At 31.5% G+C, this 27,261-nt stretch overlaps 1 protein-coding gene across 2 annotated transcripts in view; it reads right to left on the bottom strand.

Moving 5' to 3' along the window:
- LOC143917852 (UNC93-like protein) overlaps window positions 1–27,261 on the bottom strand; it is a 64,142-nt gene that overhangs the window by 28,066 nt on the left and 8,815 nt on the right. For both annotated transcript variants that reach the window (XM_077439462.1, XM_077439461.1), the window contains exons 2-6: window positions 26,602–26,867; window positions 16,251–16,413; window positions 9,957–10,080; window positions 3,992–4,146; window positions 3,337–3,455 (exon numbers count right to left, since the gene is read on the bottom strand). In XM_077439462.1, the coding sequence (XP_077295588.1) occupies window positions 3,337–3,455; window positions 3,992–4,146; window positions 9,957–10,080; window positions 16,251–16,413; window positions 26,602–26,852 (812 nt within the window). In that variant the 5' untranslated portion in view covers window positions 26,853–26,867. The remainder of the gene's footprint in view (window positions 1–3,336; window positions 3,456–3,991; window positions 4,147–9,956; window positions 10,081–16,250; window positions 16,414–26,601; window positions 26,868–27,261) is intronic.

The following is a 27,261-nucleotide window of genomic DNA, read 5'->3' as shown; positions in this document are numbered from 1 at the left end:
AATGCAACATGAAATCCATTCTATTTAAATATTTTTTTAATATAATGTAGTTTATTTTGTAATATATGTATGTATGTGTATGCGTATATATTTATGTATGTATATGCGTATACGTGCATGTATATATGCGTGTGTTTATAATTGCGTGTGCATGTATGCATGCGTGTGTGTGCACAAATGTGTATGTAATCGAGCGTATGTGTAGGTGTATGTATGTGTAGGTGTATGTATGCATGTATGCATTATTCTAGTTATTGATTTTTCTTTTATATTTCATTGTCATTTATTTTATATTTTTTCTTTCTCCATTTCCATTATGTAAAATGGTCAATTTTTTCTTGACCGTAAAATAAATAAATAATATCTTTTATAAAGTTTTCATGAAATTTATGTTTAAATTCGAAAAATAGTCAAGATTTACATACATATACATATATCATTTTGATTACTGCACGTATATCGAAAGTAAAAGCGTATTCGGCTACACATTAAATGTTATAAAAATAAAATGGTTTACTTTTGTATGTATTTTAATTGAAGTTTTTAATGGATTTTGTAGATATATACGCTAGAAAAACTTGAATGTAGATACGCTGCTTTAAGAGTATAATAAAAATGTAAATTTAGTGCAAGATTCTGCCAGATGACGTGCATTGAAAATTAAAAATGTATTGGAAAACCTACGCCGGCCGACTTGGATGGGTCGCGTTTCAATAACGACAAAGCAATTGAAAATAAAAACGGAACGTTAAGTTTTTCCACAATGAAATAGTCAATTTTCCAGTCGAAAGAAAACGAAACGAAATAATGGCACGGAGGGCCCGGTGAAATTAACTTCGAAAACAATACAGAGCGACGGCGGTCCCACAATGAAAGATACTGAAAGTTTTTTACGATTTAATAAATTATTCAAACGAGAGCCTTTTCCTTAGCGCGAACTCTGTTTATATTCTAGTCTTTAAAAAGTCCTGAAAACCAAGTTGTGCAAAATGCGAGATTGCTCCCAAAAGAACGGGGTAGGATTCAACCACGCTGCGATACGTAAAGTCTCAACAGCAATTATTTACACATACTTCGTAAGTCCACTATTCACTAGTTTTTTAATATAAAAGAATATTATTTAAATAAAAAACAATTACAAAATTTCAATGTCTTATTTATTTCCCGCGTCAGTGCGTTTTGTAAATCATTTTTGACTTTAAGCCCGCCGCACACCCACCTTTTGACGTTTGTCTAAAATTTACATAGTCAGGGCTCGAAACCTTAGGTTCAAATCATAAATCATGCCGTTCGTCCCAACCAGCCTTTGCTTAAATTATTTTCGGTAATTACTAGAATTTGGGACGGGCCGACCGACTCGGCCGAAACTATTTCAATATAAACCATAGATTGAGGCGGATGAGACGAATCATAATATTAAAATTAGATTTCATCTTAAAATAGGCGTATAATATCGATTGATATATACATATATATAATATCTACTTTTATTCTTCGCCGAGTAATGTTTTTTACCGGTTATGGTGCGTGAGTTACACAAAAGCGGACTTTTTTCCGTTCAATTCCCTCGTGAAGTTTTCTCCCTTGTTTCTGACAAATTTATTTTTTCGCCGGTTGTTTTTTTTTTTTTGCAAACTTTCCAAATTTATCCATAGCGCCGTTGGGCGCACACTTACGTATCACATAAACACACAGAAAAATTATTAAATAAAAATCTATCTTTTCGAGTTCATTGATGGATAAATGAAAAACAAAATTCCGCCTGGGAATAGAAGCAAAAACAAACTAGTTACTTTATTTTTATTTGCCATCGACAAAATGTGGGTCACAAATAAGTAGTCAATTCCGTAATGTTATATATTATTTATAGTTATTGGATTACACGACATTACGAACAAATAGCTTTTCCGATGTATTTGCAAAACAAAATTCAATCTTGAATTGTAAATGAGACAGCATATGTACATATGTATGTATTTAAATACATATGTTTGTGTGTATATCATACTATTTGTTTTCATAAACTAATTCAAATCATAAATAATTTTATTGGATTCGTCAAATTTCCATATTATCAATTACTCAATTTGGCATTCGAAAAAGCAGTTAATTTAGTTCTGACTCATACTGACTAATCGCCAAAGTACCGTGACTATCCATTTATTATTTACTATCTTGTAGAAGAATTATTGCCATTTCTAAATAATTCTTTGGTGTATTTAAGGGAAGTAATAACAATCCTTCAATTTGATCGGAGCTTAAATTTTGGGCTTTTGAATGCGAGAGCTTTGCGTTATCGTCGAATTTTCCAACCTATTGTTGCAAGAACGTCTGCTTTCGGTAACTTGTTTCTTGTAAAGGCTGTTCAGTTCATCAATGTGATAGTAGAGCATTTAAACCTTTTTGATTGTCATGTTGATGAACTGGTCAGTTTAATGAGATTCAACATGAGTCGATTTGAATGACATGAATGATTGCTGATTTGATTTTTGTTGTTTTTTTTTTGTTTTGTAAAACTGGTGTGACGCATTGGGGCAACCTGTCAGGTCACATCGGTCATTAATACGTTATTGTTATTATTATTATTATTCATCTATTTTTTTATATATTTATAATAATAATAAAAATAAAATAAATAAATAATAATTTCTTAACATTTATCGACTGACATGATAAACCGGCCTTTTGCCTTATTTTCTGATCATTTGTTATAATAACTGACCAAAATGATATATTTATGTATATAAACTCAATGAGATATGTAGGCCTTTTTGTAATATTCTTAAATCATTTTTGAACAGTGTTAAAGTAACATTTAGTAATAGGAGGCAACCTAACTGAAAATATATGAGCCGTTATAATGGAAAGCGGCATAATTCCACTTTTTTTCATTTAAATAAATATCCGGCAACACATTCAATATAATGTTTTGCGTTTAACAATATTTAAAAATACTGCGGGCTGGTATTACGTTTATTCTGCTTTTGCGTGATTCTGGACATATCGAATTAAAATAAGTGATAAAAATTTGAGAATCAAGTCAAATATAAATAGTGTATTTGAAACTGAAAATTGGACTTTCAATTATAACGGCTTATATACACAAAAAATTCATGAAGTAAAGGATATCAAAATATATGTACCCTTTGAAGGTTTAAGAACTTGATTCTTTAATTTCGATTGTCGATGTTCATTTAATAGAATATGATATTATATATTAATATTGAAATAATATAATACCGAAAATACTGGAAAACTTACTCTATATAATAATCAATTTAAAATATTTGGAAAACATGGTTTAAATGAATAAATCAAATAAGAGTAAAACTTTACCTTTTCAATGAGTCTACTCCGAATGCAATTAGAGTGGACGATATCATCATGCACATGAGGAAAATTCCAGCTATCAAATAAATTTTGCTCGAATCCGGCTGCTCTATAATTGGATTGTCCTGAAAGCATAATATAATACGGTATTTCGATCATGTTTCTTCATATTTTTCTACCGTTGTCGTAGCAAACTATTTAATTCCACTGAAAGCTTCGTTCGAATTTCGACGAAAATTCGAGGATACGTCTCGTATTATTTTTCTGTTAAATTGAACCGAGCTCGTTAGATGAGAGTTCGAACCCCGTCCCTCGCCCGAAAACTTTTTTCCTTCCGATATTTGACCTATCAGTTACGTAATTGGGTTTATTTTAGCTTTTGGGACAAATTTGCTCGTTCCCAAACTCCCCCCCTCCCATTTAAACATATCGAATTTCCGACGATTTATGAATTTTATATATAAATAATTTCACACAGCGATATACACGTGTTGAGGACACGAGATACAATTTGCAGTGTAAACATGTAGTAAAGACTCAGTTTGATTCATGGCTGACGTTTTGAAGATTTACGGCATTTCTTTCATGGCATCGCAGCAATCTTCATTGAATTTTAAAATTCCATATTCACAAAATTGTGATAAATTTTAACTATACTCACGTCCTCGCTGAAAGATAGATCGCACGTCATGGCGCCGCAGCAATTTTTAATTTGATCTAATTTCGCCAAACTTGCATTGTCGTAATCTTTGATGTCTAGTCCCAAGTCCCAAGACCGCATTGTTTTGTTCGCAGATTCTCCTTCAATTGACAAAACTGAAATACAAACACAAAGGCGCTTAATTAGTTTACCTAAAATCACGAAAAGCCAAGTTTCTAAGATGCGATGGAAAAAGTTTTACATGAAATATTCAGTTCACATGGATTATGTACATTTTTTTATATTTATGCATACATTTGGCTAGTTAACTTTGCATAATTTACATAGTCTTTGATTTACATTTATATTACATATATGGCACAGAGTCAAATAACAATATATTATATTTTATGGGAGCTTTTTAAATACATAGGTTGTTGTTTATGAACCGTTTAATGGAACCACTTAATGAATAAAAATATTCACATGTATAATATACACGGAAAAAAGTTGTTGATTTCAAATACATACTCGGAATTGAAAATCTCGTGATAAACTAAATGAAAAAAAAATGTAAACTAAAATTTATTCGTGCATTAAAATTCGAAATGTAGTCATTGAATAAAAAAGCATACATAAAATGTTAAGGACTCGAAAATAACGTTTAAATTACAAATAAGAATTATATACTATTTAAAATAACATATCACTTCATTGACATTTAATGCCCTTTCGGAAACCTACCATTATTAATCGTTTTAATACACCAAATTATGTACATATGATTACAAGACCTCAACCTATAATTACGTACTAGTTACACACTTCCATTAGTTATTAAACCTCGTTGAAGATACTTTAATATATCGTTGAAGATACTTTAGTATTTAAGTTTGGGACTTGATAGCTAAATTTACAGCAAAGTTAAAACCATAATATGACATTGATATACATAATTTATCTCTTTTTATTCTCAAATCGAATGTATGTACATATATATACATAAGTGAATCACAAATAAGCTCTAAAATAAAAGCATAAAATATTTAAATTCCTAATGGATAGTAAGAATGACATGGTATAAATTTATAAAACTTAATAAAAGCCGGCGACACGGCGAAAAGTGATAAACGAACGTCAAAGCAGATCGTAAACTGAGCGTAAAAATACAATCAAACCACATACCTACATATATATATAATACATACATCCACTTATTTAACAAACTTACAAAGATGAAACCAAGACATAAAATTTAACGAGGAAAACCCCACCATATACAAATAAACGTGCATTAACGGTGAAGAGACATATGTATATAACTTACATACGAGGTCGGACCATTCACGAAAATCCTACAAAGCGAACAAATTGGAAAATCGCCATAAATTTTCCGAGGCGGCGACGAAATCTTAAACGGTGGGGCGCTTTAAAAAAAAGAACTCGGCCCCTTTTAAAATTTATTAAAATGTATATTCGCACGTACACACGAACATTTCCCGGTTTCGGCTTACCGAGAAGGACAGGGATGGCTTTGAGATGGGCACAGGGAGGAGAGGGCAGTAAACCGCACACCGGCCCGGCTGTAAAAACTTGATGATATCGTACACGCAATATGTTTAAGTTTGGTTGCGATGAGTGCTCGCCCGAGGGTCCCCGATACTGGGGTCCCGGGTCCCAGATATCGGATGTGGGAGGTGGGTAGGCTGTGGAGAAAACGGGTGGGTGGTGGGCGTGAGTTGATGCTATAAACGCATTACAAGTTTATAGCCAGGAACGCCTCACTACTGCTGAAGAAGGGATTTTGACATTTTGAATCGACATTATCAGACGTTTCGCTATCGCGTACACTACAAAAGGAAATACTGAGTGCATGTACAGTGTAGTCGGAAAGTATGACACGCTGGTCATGGAAATTGGTACATATTGTCATGTTCCAAAACGCAGTTTATATATATTTTAAATTACTTGGTTAACAAACCAAAATTTCTTTATTATCATAAAAACGTTACATTTATGTTATTCGAAAACTACACATTTAATTATGGAACGATGATGAATTTAAAATGAGATACGTAAAAATTTGTTTCACTAATTAAGAGGCTGTAAACCCGAAACCTTAATTTTGTTGCCGTTCCATTCTTCGATATATATATTGAGTGAATGTATATATTGCGTGAATACGACAATATATATCAATATATATATTGAGTGGATGCGACAGTTGCGCTTCGACCAGATAAAATGTATTTTAAATTGATAAAATCGAGGTTTCGTATTCTCCTATTTTCTCCTCCGAAACTGGATCAATTTTTAAAAAAATTTCATCATCGGTATGAGAAAAATATTTTCTGTGCATCTATGCGCGTATTTTTTTTAAAATCGACCGTTAAATAAGTACGCTGGACTCTTTTCGTGAGTGTAAAAAAGAGGTGATTTTATTGATGTTTGGCGGCTCCTAGCTCCTATAAAAAATAACTAATCAAAAAAAATAAAACAATAGATGCAACCCAATGGTAGATATCCATAGCATATTAAAAAATAATTTCTCTAGTGCCATAATTGAGGAAGGGAGAAGTCTAATACGTTTGTATGGACAAGGCGCTGGTGTCCAGCCCTCTTAACTTTGGTTCACTTTGTTCTGCTGCTGTGCTGACCGTCACTTGCGGGGTCGATATTAATCACTACCACTCTCGGATTCTCGATGGTGATGACTACCACTCTCGGAGTCGAGGGTGATGACTAACTTATGTGATCGAATTGTGATCTATATAAATGATTTTTATCTTTTGGGTTGGGAAAAGCCCGGCGTTCCTAAGTCGGGCAAAGTCCGGCACTCCTGTCTTATCTCACTATCCATTTACAGGAATTTTAATGGACTTGTTACTCACGTATATGAATGTGAGAAAGTGAATTTGATTATTGTGGAAACTACATTGATAAGTGAGGTACATAAGAATATATACATATATAAACAGTATCTATAAAATAAATACATTCTTGGGGGTACATATTTGTAGTAATTACGATATGAAAGTATTATATGTTGCCTTTAAAATTGCAAAATATTTGAGATATATGCTATCGTATTCACCCCCATTCATTAAGCGATGGCCAATTACATTTCGTTTCAGTTTCCTATTGCATTTTGGTCAAGAAATACAACATAGTTTGACATTTATTTTTAGAATTTAAATTAGAAATTGCAATAATGGAATACCAGTTTACTATACTATAAGCTAGTCTGTAATTTGTTTATTTTAAATGAAGTAAATTCAAATTGACAAATTTACTGGCAACATAGACGAACCAAATCGTAATAAATGCTTATGGTTGTTACAATTATGATTCAAACTTTCAAGTGGTCTAAAACTTTTATTATATAAATATGATTGGTTAAAACATAAGAAATTAAATTAATTATTACGAATTTACTTTAATGTATGACATGACATTATTCAATCTAAGCTAATATTTTTTTAGAGAAGTAACCACATACAGTTATCTAAATCCACGATTTTTGCCATTTAACGGTATACATATACCGGTAATTAATTATTTACCACTTTACTGGATTATGAAATTTGACGGTAATTTGCAGTCCCTAATTGGAATGCCTATCTCTAGTATAGTATGTATATTTGAATTGCGAAGTTAAAGACTGAAGCTTATTCATAATAATAAGTAGTTCGTTTGAAGTATTATGAAATTTTGTATAAAGTTCTGAAAGTGAACGTAATGAACGAAACTATTGTTAATTCCAATGATATTTTCGAAGAAAACATATGTAAAATACAACGGTTGAAACAAAAAGATAAATGGATCTTATAAAGTAGAAACACTGTTCTTTTCATTCCTGTAGGATATCTCAAGTTGGGGGTACACGTAAACACAGCAGGCGCATTTTTAACGCTTATCCTTTATACTAAAAATAAATATGAATTATATATGTGACGTTTAATATAAAGCTTATGCTTTTTGTAAAAAACTAAACAATTTTTCAGCAATGTGAAGATAATATATAACCTACATATGTATAGTATGTATATAAATTAAATTGTAGGAATCATAGGCGGATCCAAGGGGGGTTCTATGGGTACTTTGCCCCCCCCCCACCGGTTAGACGCATTAAATTTCATATACATATGTATGTTTATACATTTTATTTTTATTTTCTATATATAAATACAATATTAACAGATTTTGATTTGTATAAATATAATTTAGTTCTTCCCATTTTAATTTTACATAATTGCAAGACCCTTCTAGGTTAATATTAAAGTGACCTTTCACACTATGATCCATGCAAAAAATAATTCCTCACAATTTATGGCCTAATGCTTTTAATAAGATCTTGAATTTGTATATATATTTTTTAATTTGAATACCCACCCCCTTGACCGTTTTCTGGATCCGCTAGTGTTAGAAATCATTCATTGTTTAAAGAAGTTTCATCATCTACAGCCACTCACCATTCACTGTTGGATAAAGGCTTATTCAACACACATTCACTCATCTGTATTTTACGCAACTCTCATCGATCTCAACTCACACGTTGTCCTAATTTCGTCTACCCATCTTCCTTTTACCCTTTTACATTTCCTCGGGTACCAATTTTAGCACTTTTTTTGTTCCTCTTTCGTCCATTCTTCTAGCCACGCGGCCCGCCCATTGCCATTTCAATCTCTCTATTCTATCCACTATGTCCACTACCCTTGTCATACTTTTCAACCGTGTATTTCACTTCCTGTCTTTCCTCATTATGTCGAGAATACAGCGTTCCATACTTATTTGAGTACATTAGACTTTGTATAGGATCTTGGCTTTCAATATCCAAGTTTCACATCCATACATCATCACTGGTAAAACTCATTGATCGAAGATCTTTTTCTTCAGGCAGAGTGGCATTTTCGATTTAAAAACAACATCCATTCGTCCAAATACACTCCATCTCAATTTAAAATGTCTCTTTATTTCTTCTTCTTTACAACCGTACATGTCTATTATTTGACCTAAATATAAATAATTATTTACTACTTCTACTATTTTATTAAGAAGTTTATCTTTGTTAAATTGTAAGCAGTCAGTTGATACATATCTAAAAATATAAACATCTTATGGTTGAATAAAGTACCTGTACAACATGTGAAATAAATTTCAGGACAGGATTCATTCAAATTTTATTTCGATTTTTATATGTCAAAATTATTTTATTAAAATTAAGATAGTTATTCAATTATTGAAAATGCTTTCTCAAATGAATTTGTAACAAAAATGCTAATTTAATACTTATCCAATGTAAAGAAACTTTGAAGTGGTTCCCATACGAGCAATATTCGAATTCCTCGCTTTGAATGCCAATATTTCCAGATTTATTTCTTACACTGTGAATACAAATTCAGAGATTTGCTCCGAAAGCTCTAGTAGTATTAAGGAATAGTCTTATTTATAGGCCGCGTGCTTTATTTAACACACGAGTAATAAAACATATTTTTTTATTAACGTTAATCAAATTATAATATGTGCAAGCAAGAGAGAACACAAAATAAAACAGCGTAGCTATATCGTGTCCACAAAATCGTTTAAAATGTAAAAACAATATCACGCTCGGTGAAGTTCACTACGAAATTCAAAATTTGTGCGGTTTACAATTTTCTTCATTTTCCACTTTATTCCTTTAAGAAATTTTACAGTGTAGTTTAACATTAACGTTTAATTTAATACTCGTATGATATGTACGATGTGACTTAACGTTATTATTTTACACGCGGATAAATATATTCATGTCCATTCTAAATCTGTCGCATCGTCCGATTTATATAGCAAACGGTTTACAATATTGCACTGCAGTTTCGGTTTAATTCGGTTTCCAGAAACCGCGCTATATAAATTTTATCTCATACAACATACGACCCGGCGCATGTTACCTAATGAATATTTAACTTTATTCGTACAGTGAACATTTAATTAGTGAATATTTAATTACCTGAAGATGTGATTAAATTTCCCCACACCTGAGCCATCATGTAGAATAAGAAAAACACTCCAAAGTATCTCGTTATCATCACGTCGGCCGGTTGTCCAACAATGTCCGCATAAGTTTCAGATGCCTGAAATATAAAATACATTGTGATATTTTGATTGCTATAAGCCAGGGGGATTTTACAACTTGTTAAAAGTTTACGGCGCCATCATTTTCATTTCAACAAATATTTAATGTTATCCGTGAGTTGATATCGCTATCATCAATTTCTCTACACATTTATGTACATACATATGAGAGATCTGGTTCCTATTATATTATACAAGGGTGAAGACGGTTAACGGCGTCAAACACTTAGCTTGTTAATAATTTATCCTATATTATGCAAAATTGTGTTGAGCAGATTTGCCCATTGATATACATATGTATATGGATAGTAAACCACCAATAATTTCATAAGTAAACCGCTTAGATTTAATATGCGCGTCGATTTTGCGAAATTTTCTCTTGTTATATACGATTTTTTCTGCGCTTTCGGTATTTCAGCACGCGAACGATATGAAAATATTTTTTCGCATTACAGATCGGATTTCACGCACGTGGATTTTTCGTTATGTGAAAAAATCATGCGGAAAATTTGATCGAAAATTTATGTTTTTTTCTTCACGACGAAAAATAATCTCATACGAAGTTCATAAATGTGAAATTATTTAGATTTTTTTCGTTTGATTTCAGCTTATATTGATAATACAATAATACTCGTTTGATGAATTTAATATTGACAGCAAATATGCGATGTTGGTAACCTTTCGTCAAGCAAATATTTTAGTTGCTTATTGCGCTTCTTAATATGAATAAAAAAATGTACTGAGAATACCTTAATCAAGACAAATTAAATTGCGGACGCAAATTTAAATAAACAGGAAATTGAAGCCACCTTAAGGAAGAGAAGTTGAAGTAATCATTCAAATCTTAATAACATCCAAAACGTTTTAGCAGCTTCAAGTCAAGAGAGAGAGATGGAGATAAGCGAAGAATATATAAATGAGAATAAAAAAGCCTATCGTTATAGGTTACGAGGAAAATTAAATAGACTGTATGTACATATATAGGTATATTAAAAAAATCCATTCAACCGTTTCAAAGCCTTTAAATCCAACAATACATTGTATTGTTATAAATGGATTTAATATTCTCATACAACGAAAAATACTATATAAGAATAAATTAAATCCGTAATTTCATTGTATTGATTTTACATTCATTTTCTATACTAAACACATTCAAAAAACGAGATTACATTGACTTACATATGTTTCACCCAATTCATGATATTGTTTATGTATAAAAGAAATTGTATACATAAGTTTAGAAAAAAAACCGCAATGCAAAGCCTTAATATTCAATTTAGAATAACCGAAATTGTTATACTATCTCAGGCCATTCTTGATCACTATACTTTCTTTTACCGCTGTTCAATTTGATTATCATGACAATACGTCATCACAAATACATACAAAGTGTCCACACGTTCATTTATTCAAGCATTATGGTATCAACAGACCTATGCGATATTTCCGTCAAAATTGCCAATTTTGTCTCAAGCCATTTAATAGAATTCCGCAAACGATATGCCGCGGCACACTCGGGACCGTTATCCTTTAATTTTACCGTTAAAAAGTAATCACGCCTAATATCATTTACGCAAGTGTTATAATAGAGACGTGCTAATGTCTAAAATTCGCACAGAATTACATACATGTACGCGAAACTTGGAACGGAGCCACTCGCGAACCCTCTATTATCCTTGCGAAAGGATTCGCGAATTACACACACGCACTTTTTGCAGTGTGAGAGAGTGGGGCAATATTGAATATAAGATTTCGTGCAAATCATCCGATATTACACTTAGGACCAAATGCGAGAATTTCCCCGACGAAATTCTAATAGGGAATTTTTCGCCTTGTTTGGGGCGAATTTGGGGCCGATCGGATTTACTTGAAACGCGTGTGTGTGTATTTAATGTTTTTTTTTTTGTGTTGTTGTTTTTCACGTTCCCTTTTCAGCGAAAATTTAACAATACTTCTCTCTCGGTTGGCTTTCATATAAAACCGCAGACGGGATTAAATAAAAACGTCCGTTCTATAATCTTTTTTTTTCTCACCGCGTGGCGACGGGGCTTTCGAGATTACCATTTAAATAACGCAACGTATGAACATAATCTTTAAAAGGAATATTTCTACCCCGTTAAACAAATCTAATTTAGATAAAATCTATAGAGAATATATTATATTCATACCATACAGTCGACAAACAAAGCTAAATAAAATTACCGCAATCATGAAGATTTCAACGATACATTATTTTATACTACATATGTATGTATATGAACGTATTACTAGACTAGATTTTAAATAAAATAATCAATTTATAATAAAAACATTAACGGTCTGAAAATCCAAAACAAAATTGTGCGTCAATCAAGAAACAAAAATCCAAAAGCTTAAATAGAAATATGAGATGCAATTTGAATGGATGTGTTGTTAAATATGTATAATATTTTTATATAATATCTATGTATTTATTTGACATTATAAAATATTGAACTATTAATAAAGTCATGGCAGTCTTATAATAATATTTGTGGTTAGTTAAGAATTTTAGATGTCACTTTTTAATTTTGTAAATAAAATAAAACATTGATAATAATAAAAATGGTGTTAATGAACTAATATAGTTATTATGGAGTGCATTTAGGCAAATTATTGTCATTTAGAGGTAAATTAAATTCCGTTTTTATTAATAAAATGCCTTGCTTTTAATCCCACGAGGTTTACATACTTTTAATGTACCTACTGAAAGTACATACATAATTAAATGTGATTTAATATGTACATATTGAAAATGCATATCAAATATAAATAAAGTGAGACTATTTTTGAAAATCGTTAGAACATTTAAAAAATAATCCTTTCTATCTTTTGATTAAAGAATAAATATAATAGGACTTATGTATTGCACAGTGATGGATAGCGAGTGACCGGGACTTTTATTTTATTTTATATCTCCAAATGAACTGAATAAAGGGTCTCCATATTTTATGTATTCCTCGTCAAAATCTATACAAATTGAATTACGTCATTATGAAATAAAAACATTAATCAATATCAACAGAAATAATTACACTGTTCGACAAATGACGACGTTTTTTTATTCAGATTGGTTAGTTTGGCCAGAATACTATCCCAACAAACATAGTTTCAATAGAAAATACTCAATATAAAATAGAATTAACAGTGGGAAAAAATCCCAAGTGAAAATAGGTACTTTTGATTTTTTATTTGAGCTGGACGACTACTTAGAGAGATTTGTAAGCTGAAAAGTATTACAAATGAAAGATAAAAAATACCCGACTATAGATTCCAATATTCATTTTGAACAGTAAATTGACAGATTTTTGAGACATCAACCGAACGACACCAAGATATAGAAAAATCACGTGATTCAAAAAACACATACATATACATATCTCCGAATCTCGAGCCAATCAACATTTTTTATTACCAAATTCGTATTCACTGGGCATAGATCTATAAGAAAAGTCATATCTCGTCTCTGAACCATTTTTAGTGTCGGTCAGTGTGAGAATGACATTCGCCTTGGAATGATGGCTCTGCTTCAGCCGTTATTTGTTTCATATCTTGCACTTTATATATTATATATTATTCGACGTTTAATAAACGATAAAATGCTTTTTATAGCTAATTACAATTATTAACCTTGCAGATTTTGCATTATTTTTACATTTAACACATATTTTTAACTGGACCCTTAGCCGCCAGCATAGTGGCTAATGGATTTTTTTAGTACAGTAAGGAAAATGTTAAAACAGTGATTGATATTTGTTATTAAATGACAGAAATGGTTTTTTATTACTCTACTTATAAATATTGTCTGTTTATGCTTTGCGTTAGATTTTTTTTATATTTGAAAATCACGTATCCTTTGTGACGCATATTTATGTACATATACACATATATATTAACTTTACGAGAAAATGTTTGATTTACCGCCAATAGAAACATCAAAGTTATTTTCATCATTTTCGAAGTCAGACACACTCGTACTTTGTGGCGAGCAATATTTCACGTGGAGAAATTCTGCACAGATCGCACAAAGTATTCGGACCAAACGAACCGAAAATTCCAGACAAATGGCCCTCGTTACGAATCGGATGCAATCACAGCGGAGAATGCACTTCCATTTGTGCTAAGGTACATTTTTGTAAGCAGTTTTGCATCTAAGAGCTGGATACTAGTGGAAAAATACGACACTTCACGGCCTGAATGTTGCGAAATTTGCATTCAGACGGTGGACGGGTCATAAACGCGTGCATCGGTGCATTATTTATGAAAATCACGCGCGCTGCATCTTCGCAAACAATTTATATTTTTCAAGGGGGACGTCTCTTCCAACGAACGAAAGATGATGCACTCGAACGTAATTTGAAATGTCTGTCTGGGTACAGACACTCATACATTATTTAAAAAAATATAACACAGAAACTTCGAAGAGAGTTACAAAATTCTAAAAATCCAACTTTTCTTATTATGTATAAAAAATTTGATTTAGAACTTTTTCTTTTGTAAATGAAAATTGACATTGAAAGACATTTCTTTTCAAGATTTGCAGTAGCTGCTATATTGAAATTTAAAAAAAAAAAACTTTTTAATATAAACTTCTAGGATAATAATCAAATTTTAAAGTAATTAATTGGCGTTTTATATACATACATATATTGAATTAGAATAAATTTATCTTTAATAAGATAAATGTATTTATGTACATATATGAATATATATTTTTAGAGAAAAAATAGTGAAGTCAAATGATCTTCCTGTTTGAGATAAATTACATAATAAATAAAGGAGGGTTGATTGTTTATCCAGTTCCAGCTGTATTATTAATTAATCTTCTAAAAATTAAGCTTCTGAAATAAAATAAACAAAATTTGATTCAACTTGAAATTGCTTTTTTGGTGCTTTAAATTTTTAAACCAAAACACCACAGATACATATGTAAAAAATGTACATACATGTTTTGCCGTTATTTAAAATACTTGGGGAATTCGGCATAACGGATAGACCCGGATAGATAGATGTCCACCAATTAATTAAATTATAAATCAATAAACAAAAAATATGCAAGAATGTAAAAAAATGTGTAAATTATAAGAAAGTGCAAAAATACACAATAGTAACGAAGAGAAATAAAATGACAGTAACCGAAAAAGAAGAAATACAAAAACCCATACATTTTTAGGAAATCATCAAGTTTATTTTTAAAGAGGATAAGATTACTAGAAGTCACTAATTCATTAGACAGACTCTCCCAAATTTTAACCACTCCATATATTTGAAAAGAAGGAATCTCTCATTTTTTTTGTACGACATAAATGTATATATATATATATATATATATATATATATATATATATATATATATATATATATATATATATATATATTTGGTTTCTTTTGTATAACATAAATGTATAATATGTCCTCGTAAATGAGTAATTTTGTATTAGAAGCTTAGTCATAGGAAAATTATGGTGTTTATTTATAATTTTGAAAATTTTTGATTAGATCGCCTCTTATTCTATTCGTCTCCAATGTGGAGAGTTTCATTCTTTTCAAGTTCAAATTGTTTGATAGTGATTCGAGTTCGAATCTATTTTATGTAAATATATTGTTTGAAATGTTTTTTTTTAGTATAATGAATAATTTTACAGTACTCACTGAATTGAAAATAATCTAAATAAAATATGTATATATTATACATATGTACATTGTATATATGCGAAGCCTGGTTAAATGTTCACAATATTTACATCGTGTACGAATAAAGTTGAAAGTCGTCATGTAAATTAAACATTATTTCACTTGGGAAATGATTCTAGAAAAATTACACATTCTGTTTGCAAACGTTGATATCGTTTGCAGCAAAAGCAGCTTCAAAATAACGGTATGTCATAGTTCAGAGTGAGATTTGGAGGCGCTCATAATTGTCCGCAGCATATACAAATATTGCCATCAAATTATACATATTTTCTTTTTTAATGTATGTAGAACATTTGCATAAACTTTTAGACATCGATGATATGAAAAAAATCATTTTAGCAATAATTTCTCATACATCGTCTTAAGCACTCTCACGAAACCTCGTATATGTGTGAAAATATGTATAAAATATATAAAAACCTTCCGAAAAAAAAAATTGTAAACAAGAACCAACCACAGTGAGATAAGTACATTTCGCACACCACAAGGGACCGCCACCAAATCCGACCATAAGTCCAGCTGGAATGAGCGTGTAGATTTTGGGATAAAATTGAGCTGTTATGAATGGCATATAAGCCACGAAAGATATTGCCATAGTCCATTTGCAGCCGAACCAACTGAAATCACAAAAGAAAAAACATATATATAATATGTGTACGTACATTTTTTCATACCTAAAACATTGCCCATTACATGTCGTGATCTAAAACTTTGGTTTGTTAAGCGTCAGCTATAAAAAAGTAGGCCCTCTAAGCAAACTGAGGGAAATTAAATAAATAACTTTTCCCTTCGAAAAGTCTGAAAACACATTCAAACGTAGGGGGATTGTTATAACAGGATTGATAGACGTTTGAGCGCTATTTAAAAGTTTTCTAAAACTAATGACTTAACTTTTCTGCACACTTGTGACTCGCCCGCTTGCCAAGCCATTGTTCTAGTTTGAAATAGCACTGGTTTTATTTTCAATTTAAATTAATTAAAAAAACTAAAGTGTTAGCATTCCTCAAAGTACGATTTGAAAAAATATTTTCTACGTAATTCAATTCCATACAATAATATGTCAATTCATCCAAAATATGACATAAATGCTAGCGAGATAGCACATATTATAGAACAAATAAAACTGAATGGTTTTTTTTTTAGACATATTACATTTTATTACATCTATGAAACTTGCCTTAAACCATATCAAATAAAAAATTTATTACATTGCAGATTAAACCTACCTCACTCGATCGGCAGACGGCATCAATAAAAAACATTATTATATTATAAACAATTCATTTTATCGAAAATATTTTGTTCCTCATACAAAATTAAACATTAAAAAAATGTGTCTTTGTTCTGATATCAATAATATTTATAAGAAGTAAAATAGGATGTTAATTTATAAACTAAAACATGTCCGAGCAGAATCCTTAATGGTAATTGAACTATAAAATAATTATTCTTGCTATTTATTACATATAAAGTAAATTTCAACGTAAACCCGAGAAATAGCACTGAATTAATTTAACAAAGCAATAATTGGATTTTAATTAAATGAACTACATTCAAATATGTATGTACTCTAGTCACTATCGTGTACTGAATTAATTGCTATTACATTTAAATAGTATGCAAATGTTGTACTACTAATATTGAGAGAGACGCAATACTATACATATTGAAACAACCATTGGTCTTCATATTTGTTTAGATTATTTTAAATATACATATGTACAAATAAATACATTTAAATATTTCTTAAATTAAATATTTAATTACTCTTCGACTTATTTTCTATTATATGTATAAAGATCAGCTCGAATAATTTAATCCAGATATTTTGGATATTTTTTCCACGATAGTCTTTTGAATTGTCAACAGACAACATTTATAGAATATTGTATTGAAATTATATATTTCAAAACTTTTCTACCTGTACGTGAGACGGCGACAGATCTCCGTTAAGATTTCGCATTCGCTCAACAGCAACACTTCAACGACGGAATTGCAAATTGAAAAAACAATAAATTCCAAAACGCAAGACAAAGTTGTGCGAATTTCGCTCAGGGAAGACGAGAGGATTTTTGTATGATTTTCGCGAGATTGCGTGCGGAATACCGAATACGTGTCCACTTAATGGGTACCGTTTCCCATTTAAGCGTTCGCCCCATTGCTTATTCATTTTTAATTTTCCCCCTCATTTCCTCGCAACACCTCACGCTGACATCAAATATACATTTTCCAGCATCGTGCTTTTCCCCGTCTCTTTTCTTCGCCATCCATTTTCTTTGTTCGCGCGGTGGCCGACCTCCGAAAAATATAATAGGAACGGAAATGGAAAAACTCTCCGATGGAAAACTATAATATTATTATTATTCTTATACGCAATACGCACAATAATTTTACGTTATGCAAAACGCGTCCGACCGAGAGAACGGAAGAGGGTGGGACAACAAAAGACAGATTAAAACCTGTCGCAGTCGGTCGGTCGCTTAGTTTTCGTCCTTAGAGAGCTCGTCTCTCGCGGATTATAAGGGTGGAGGTTCAATTCACCGAAGGACTTTCAATGATCACTTCTCTTGGAACGGCGTGTCCTGCAGCCGTGTTTCACTTCTCCGTTTATAAAGTTTCCGCCGACTTAGGCGTCCACAATGACATTCAAATTTTGAATAATGGCCTCGCTTTAACAGCGCGGAAGAAGATCAATCGGGTAAGTGTGTACATATATATAGGTATGTATGTATGTCCCCATGAAAGTACTCAATGCAGCAGGAAGTGCTAACGAGTGGGCAATTCCGATCCAATTTATTCATCTGTCTTTGTTTTGCTAACGTACTATGTACTTAAACAAACACGAAAGGATTACAAAATCTAAGTTCAGTCAAAAACAGCATGTATAAAAAGTTTGGTTTTCACTATCTTAACCCACTTCAGAGAAAACTTAAGCAATTTCGGTGACACAAAATAGATTCAACTACATATTTTGAAAATGGCATGGTAATGTTGTAGATCTTTTAGAGAACCTTATTTTTAGAATAGAATATTTCATTTTTAGGATATGTGGAAAGGAAAATTAGTCTGGAACAAGTACTCGAGGAAACTAGAAGAAGAGTCAACTTTGATCCACTGTAGATTGTAATCTAATTCTTCTGACTCTATCATATAATCTTAATCCTCCTCTATAAATAAAAAGACTAAAAAGCAAACATTTTAGTAATAATATACACATATGAATATTTCCAAAAATTATACAGGTGTAATATATCCATAATAAATCAATTAAATTCAGTCGTTTTATTAAAAAAATATCTTCATATATGTACATACATATGTACATATGTATCTATTGATATTCAATCCATGGAAAAGATTTTGATAACGTACTTACATACATACATATGTAGTCTGTAAATTGAGGGATTACTTAATGTGGTGGTAAAATTATCACTCGTTGGCAAATTTGTACAAAACAAAAAGCATTAATAAAAATAATCCGAAACCTCTTCAATAATATGATTTGCATTCATTGAAAATGTTTGCCGCGGAAACTTTTTTATTGCTTCGTTTTATAGATGAACTTATAAATTTATGTACCTACAAACAATCAGAAAAAGAAGTCTAACTAAATTTTACTGCAGTTTCTTCGTCTCAATTTTCTTTACTACTCATACGAAACACACAATTTACGAACGTGAATAAACAACAAATGTATCGCATCCAGAAAGAGCACATACGCACAGAGACGTTCGCCAATCCAAATAGATAGCGAGAGATATTATCAATTGCTAGACAAATTGACAGTACGTATGATTAAGTTGTAGATAAGAAAATAAGTGGAAAACAGAGAAGAATCAGAATATCCAAAAGAAAAACAACATCAAAACTGTACACCACAAATTATTAACGGAAAATGGATATGTGTCAGTTTCTACGTTCGAACGTGTATATTTTAAGCTAGTCTCATCCACGATAGTAATATTTCACAACGATAGAGACGTATTGACAACATCACATCTCGATCAGATGCGATTGCCGAGATAGATTAATCGAAAGATCGCGTGGGTATATCAACATCAGCATCGTCTGTATTGTGGTGAAATAGTGGGAAATTGCAGTATGCAACGACGTAGTTTTAAGATCGAATTTCCCGCGTATAGTTTACTAAGACGACGGGGGAAATTGAGTTTCTCTTTTACAGTCGAACGATCAAAAAGAAGAAAGGTGGAACGGTCTGACATAGACGATGCGAAACTTCAAGCAAAATTTCCTAGTTGCTTTTCAGTATAAAAACATTCATAAAGACGTCACTATCGTGAAGATAACTCAAAGAAGGAATATAGAGGTAAACATGCAATCGGGTTATACACGATCGAACCATATATAGAGTATAGACGATTTATTTAACATAAAATATTTATGTTATTTTATATTTCGGCAATTAATTATATTAAAAACCGTGTAAAAAATATTGAAATTGCAAAATTTATACATTTAAATCAAATTTATTACTTTATTTTGAGATTTTGAAGTAAAAGAACAAATGATTCCAAGTATTGCAGGTGTGGTCTTGTGAAATGATTACGGAAAAACAACGACTTAATACTAATTCAATATGTAAATACCTTCATAAATATACATCTATAAAATATCATATGTAATCAAGTGTCGAAACTACTTTATATAAACCCAAAAATTTCAAGACTCGCTCATGATTTGTATGTATGATTCGGTATAGTATCAGGGCTTAGAGCATATGTACGTATTATATAAAGTATAAAGTATCAAAAAAACGTATTGATTTCTGAATCAATTCCTACGATTGGTCTTAGGTAAAAATTGGATAAGACTGGGAAATTGATTAAGCATAAATAATGAATAATTAACTGGTTTAAATAAAGCGAGCAATTTCGATTCATAAAGCTTCTTCTTAAACATGTCACAAAAGGTATGTGCATGTGTAATTAGAGATGGTTAATCATGATTGTATACATCGTGGTGATTTTATGAATCTGCGACCACCTATGTAAATTTATCGAGAGGAACAGTTGAAAACTGCCAATTGATCGACTAGCGGATTTCTGATACTAGGAACTGTTGAAATGAGGAAAAACTTGAAACTATTGGAATGGCTTCTTGTTATCTGAATATATACATATTCAAATATATGAGTGCAACGAACGAAATTATGTGTGGTTATATTAGAAATCTGTTATTTTTCGTATGAAAGGAAATTCCACAAAAATTCTTACGAACACAATATTTCATCTATTGATATTTCGTATACTGAAAAAATAAAAACAGGATGCCGAAGATCATAAAACCGCCTAGCTATTGGATAAAAAAATTCGAATGAAAAAGTGGAGTGTGCAAAAAAACCATACTCAAAAAATTGAACGTTTGTAAAGGTTCATCTCATTCGTTAGTAATCAATATATTAAATATATGTGTTCATCGGAAAGATTTGATTATACATCGTTTTTTACGGTGAATGTTTTGGTTTTTTTTATATTTTTTATATAACTTATCGAAGAGGTAGAGGACATTCACTTTCGCGGTGGAATGACCAGGTCAAGGTCGACGGAACTCAACACAAAAATAATATTGTTTTTATGAGTAGAATCTTATGTATGTACATACATGTGATCTGTGATCAATTACCAAGAAATAACAAAGATCATCTATGTACGTCAGAGGTTCCCAACCTTTTTGTTCCCTACATTCTAAAATAGAGGTAGGACGGCGAGTACCACCTATTTTTTCAAAGCAAAATAATATGTTCTTATGTAAAATTAATACACGACATGGTTGCTTCATACATATAAAGTAAACGTTATATAAAATCATTATATCAATCTCAAATTCAAAGTCAGTGTGATTTTTGGCTCTGAATTTCATTGACCAGTGCCTCAATGAGGAGATTTGATTATATTACGGTTAGTAAACAATCATAAAGATGCTCATTGGTGAGCTGAGATCTATGTATATTTTGATTTTAATAAATTCATGTTTAAAAACAATGATTCGCAATGGTATGTATGTATGTATATGGAACCGAAAAATGATTTTATCTTATATGCTGCTTTTTTTAAAGATGGAGACTTTTTTCTGTCCATTGTATTCCAGATGTCCTCATCTGATATAAAGAATTTTAGCATAATATCATTCTGAAGGCCCAAAATTTCCAGCTCAAGTTATTTTGTCCTTACTTGAACAAACTCTGCAATGTATACAGCTATTTCCACTATATTTATTAGACAAGTAAAATGATTGATAAAAAGGAGACCATTGGCTCGATGATAGTAAACTGCAGAAATCTCTTTTAAAACTGTTCTTGAAGCACTTGAAGGTGTTTAACAAATAATGACACGTTGAATTCACTGTCACCTGCCATTTCCTTCGTTTCGGTGATTATTGCCCACAAAGCGCTCGCCTAAAAGTCACTAAAATCTCTATAACGGAACATCTGGCAGCCGAAAAGTCCATCATACTAACGATAGCTATCATACTAACGAGAATTAGAGTGCCAAATATTGCGTATTCACGATTTTGATGACAAAAATTGTCTATTGGGCGATCGCAATGTGCGTAATAATCCAATTACCATTTCCTTCATATGTGGGAAATGTACGAGAGACTTCATTTGCATATGTTATACCTACAAAACTAGTTTTGATTTAAATGAGTTTACAAAACATATCATTTTAGCTCCATGTTTGTCTTTTCCCTGTAACTCCAAGTTTAAAGAATTCAATTTTCCATTATGTCTGTGAGAAAACCCAAATCCACCAGGCAAATCCCAATCACAATCACAATCGCAAACAAAGAGAAGACAAAAATGAGAATTACATAAAATTGAAATTATTTCGCGGTCGAATAGTCAGCAGTTAGGAACCCCTGATCTACATAGTACATATGTACATATGTACCTTCTTGCTAACACGTTGAAACTAATCCTTTGTATTTATTCTTGAAATCCAATCCGAGTCCAACGCAAGCCGGTAACACTATATTTTTCGATTTTCTTTGACTTAAAACTTTGATGTTTATATCGATTAAACAATTTAATTTTGAGTTTAGGTAAAATATGTACATATATACATACAATAGCAAATACGCTGTTTTTAATTAGGCAGGAAATCCCAAGCCGACGCACATACGGATTGTCTGTACTCACACACGTTTACGCTCTACGTTTAAACATATGTATATGACACATATGAACTGTAAATACACATATGTATACACGTACATACATATGTGTGTACATACAAAACGAACGAATAATTGAAAACGGTGGTATCGAAATCGGTTTATCGCGTAATGTCGCATTCGCGTATGCAATGGGGTACGGCCGAACTACCGACCGATCTCATTCAAGTCAACAAAGTGTGAAATCTCTCGTTAAATCCTTAAATGTCACAGAGTTTGTCCATTAAATAATTCAGCATAATAAGCCCATCCGCTCACATATCCCAGCCTCCCTGCATCTCTCATTCCACGCGCATTCTAGACCCGTCCCGGGCTCGGTTTCGGTTAACCGTCGGGCCTTAACCTTCGCGCTGTCTAGGGACAATAGGGTGGGTGTACGCCCGGGGGTCTAGGGGAAGGCCCTAGGGCTAATTCCATATGAGCTTGTTAAGTTGGGTCTAAGCTTCGGGTCATACGCCAGTAATGACGACCAAACCGAGACGGAAATATACGCCCAGAACATATGGGACATCTCCCCTCCCCCGTTTTCCCTTCGCGTTTCCCTTCTATCAGTTCGTCCATTGAAAATAAATTGGTCCAATCGGATGGGGTAGGAGGAGAATTTCCCTCGTCCTTTCCACGATAAAAGGTCGATTTTTCACTACTAGAAACCTTTCTTTCCTTTGAAGTGGCTGTATGAAGCGTTACGTTAAATGTTATATGAAATTGCATCTTTCCATCAGATTATATTCTACATACTTAAATATGTACATACATAGATACATCATTATTTTCTTACTTTAAATGTGATGTATTAGTGGAATTTTATCTACTCTTTTCTATTTGGGCCTCGCTGTGATTTTTTTTATTTTGTTTTATTTTATTTTACTATTTATTTTTCTTTCTCCTTATGTACATACATTTTTATGTACTATTTTTCTTTTGTTCAATGTGAAACTAAGAATAGGATTTGAGGATTTTATTTTTGATTTTTTCACCTTTGTTCATTGTATTATTGTATTATGTATTATTTTTCATTTATTATTTTTTTTTATTTCATTTTATCATGTTTTTCTGCTTTTGCTTTTTTCTTTTTATTTTATGTATTTTACTTATTTTATTTTTTGTTTTTCTTCTTTATCAAATGTAGGCCATTGTGGCGCATTAGATTCTTCCTGTAATGCCAGAATGGTCCAACACCATAAATGAATATGTAATAATAAATACGTAAAAATGGTATAGTATTTACGTATGTATTAGCCAGCAGCATAGTTCGGTCGTTAAGATTCGATCCCATGAGCTGACCTCGATTTAAAATAATTTTTCTGAGTACATCTGTAGTGCTGCTGGTCACACTCGGATATTTGTTACTCCAGGTCAATCGTTTCCTATCAGAGTTTGCCAATTTTCTCTGATTTCATTGTTGAAACGGTTCCCGATTAAAATTGGCTAAAATCATTTGAGAATGATTAATGTACAATAAAATTTATGTACAATTCATAGATGTCTCGTTAATTTGGTAATTCAGTGACTTGTATAATAAAAAAAAATGCTACATTGTTTGTAATTGGCCAGGAAGGCGCATTGGGGTTACCTGTAATGCCTTCCTGGCATATGTACATATATGTAAAAAAATATTATTGATGTTTTAAAGTTTCCCCAAACATTAATGAAACAATACTAACAGAAAGGAAAAAAATAGATAATGGTAACTGTTATGTAGAATTAATACGTATGTACTATACTAAAAATAGTTTTAAAATATAAAATGAATAGTTAATATAGTATCCCATCGGCAATGTTGTTTTTCCAAATATGTACCAAATTTTTTAAATAAATATTAACGTAAAATTTTCAAGAACGGTTGCATTTAATACACTATTGATTTCGTATATAAAAATAATATACATACATACATAGTAAATACAACTATTAAACAAGATTTATTATATTTGAAATATATCATTATACGATTCATATGTACTTCTTTTATATTTATATAGACATAAATATTAGTATTTATACTGAATAAATATTATCACAGTCAAACTTTCAATATCCAATTAAACTCAACACTAATCCAAATATTTGTATTTAATTAATCACAAAATGAAAATATCGAGGCTTGGAAATTCATAGAAAAATGCTGATTAGACAGACTTAATCAAGACCGTAATCCCTAATCCGATTTCGATTGAGTCAATATTTAATTCAAAATGTATGCTTTAGATTCAAATTGAATTTTGACTTTAACTTAAATTAATCGCATTAAATACATATTCTATTGGAAACTTCTACGTTGAATTACGTATATGATCTTTTGATATTAGGGTTTATAATTTAATTTTATTACATGATTGAATTATTCATGAATTATTAGCGCTATTCTCTGTGTGTGGCTGTGTGCGATAACGCTCGCAGTACTATAATAGTCGTTTCTATTCGACATATAGAAACTATTAGCCAGCAGTTTGGCTTCGTGGTAGCGTATATATTTAGCACCACTGAGGTCAAAGGTTCGAGTCCTCGCCACTGCTGGTTAGATTTGGGGGTTTTGTGACTCCAAATCGATCGTTTCTCTATCAGAGTTTGCCAATTTTATCTGATCAGTGCTGAAACGGTTCCTGAAAATTGGTATTAGATCTAATCCTGTTGTCACAAAAATCTGCCTGTGAATAATTTGTAATAATTATACATAGTAATCTGAAATCTATCGATATCTATATAGACATCTCTATAATTTCGTATTTATTATATGTATAAAAATTGTATACAAAAAAAAAAAATCTAAAAATAATCCATAGATGTCTCTATGATTATTATTTCTGATAAATTGTTATATGCTATATATTCTGATTGTATATGTATGTATTACTGTATTTCTGATTTCTGATTGTTTATGTATTCTGTATTTCGTTAACGTACACCCGTCGCATTGGAGCAAATCTGTAATGGCGAGTGTATATTGATTTGTAACAATAAAATAAAAAATATGTACATGTGTCACAGCTAAAACACCGTCAAACAAATGTTCGAATATATGTAATACGAAAATAATAGCAGATCAAGAAAAACTTCTGTATATACATATACTGTTTGTATTGATAGTGATTACTACAAAGAAATGTTATAATAATAGAACTGGCTTTAGGCGTCATATTGTTGTCAAGTGAGGATTGTCCACAGACATTCCTAAATAATTTTAGCATCAGGCGTATTTGAATCTTGGTGCTCAACGAACATATGTCCGATAAAAACTTCTCTGTTTGTTTATATTACTCGCAAGATGGGCAAGTGCATCGTTAAAAATTGCACAATGCTTTCTAAGACACACAATAAACAACATGGGATACATTTTTATAAGTAAATTGATCATTTAATTCACGTATTATTCAATTAACATCGTAGTTTGGCAGTTCATATAGTGTCGTTATGGAAAGTGTGCACGTATTAGTTTCTGACACAGCTTATTTGTTCGAGAAGCCACTTCTATTATTGTTACATTTATCTGGATTACTAGTCGTATTGATAGTGATTAAAAGAAACAGATTAATAGTCGATGATTATCATAGCTGCATTTTTACATTGAGTATTCTATTATAAACTTAATAAATCATTAGAATTCTTACTTGATAACAGCACTAGGCAGAACGATGTTGGATAGTAGCAATGATCCGTATATTGCGGCCAAAGTGAAGGTCCCGACGCCTGCATCCGCGTTCACAGAACTCTGAAGGTTTGCAGTGCCATGGAATGCAGTAAAGTGCAGCATAAATGCGGTCGATATAATTAAGATGTTTTTTACTATTCTCCATCTTTCGCTGGGATGAAATTTTTTCAATCTCCTCTCCCCATTCGCTTCAACGTAGCCTCCAGTCATGACGATCGGCTGAAACTAAGGACAGTTGTTTATTAAAAATTAGTGGTTACGTGTTTGAAAACAAATGATGCGCTGTTATTATGTGAGCGCTTCAAATTTGAATCACTAACTGGAATTAAGTCTATTTGCATTTATAATTGATTTCAAAATGTCAAACAATAAAGCATAACGACATCGATGCGGTACGATGGACGAAAAACCGCATCGACCGCAATAATGATAAAACATTGTCGATAATTCAAAATTTATACGAAACGAATAATAAATTGAATTTATTGGATGAACTAAAGCTTTTATTGTTCCCTCGTCGGGCTGTAAAAGCACAAAATCAGGAGACGTACAGTGCCAAAAATTACGTAATAGAACAATAAAACTGTACCATAAATGATAATGAGAAAGGAAAGTCTGT

Source organism: Arctopsyche grandis, chromosome 10, assembly GCF_051622035.1.
Source record: "Arctopsyche grandis isolate Sample6627 chromosome 10, ASM5162203v2, whole genome shotgun sequence".
Lineage (NCBI taxonomy): Eukaryota > Metazoa > Arthropoda > Insecta > Trichoptera > Hydropsychidae > Arctopsyche > Arctopsyche grandis.
This window is presented reverse-complemented; position numbering and strand designations above follow the sequence as displayed.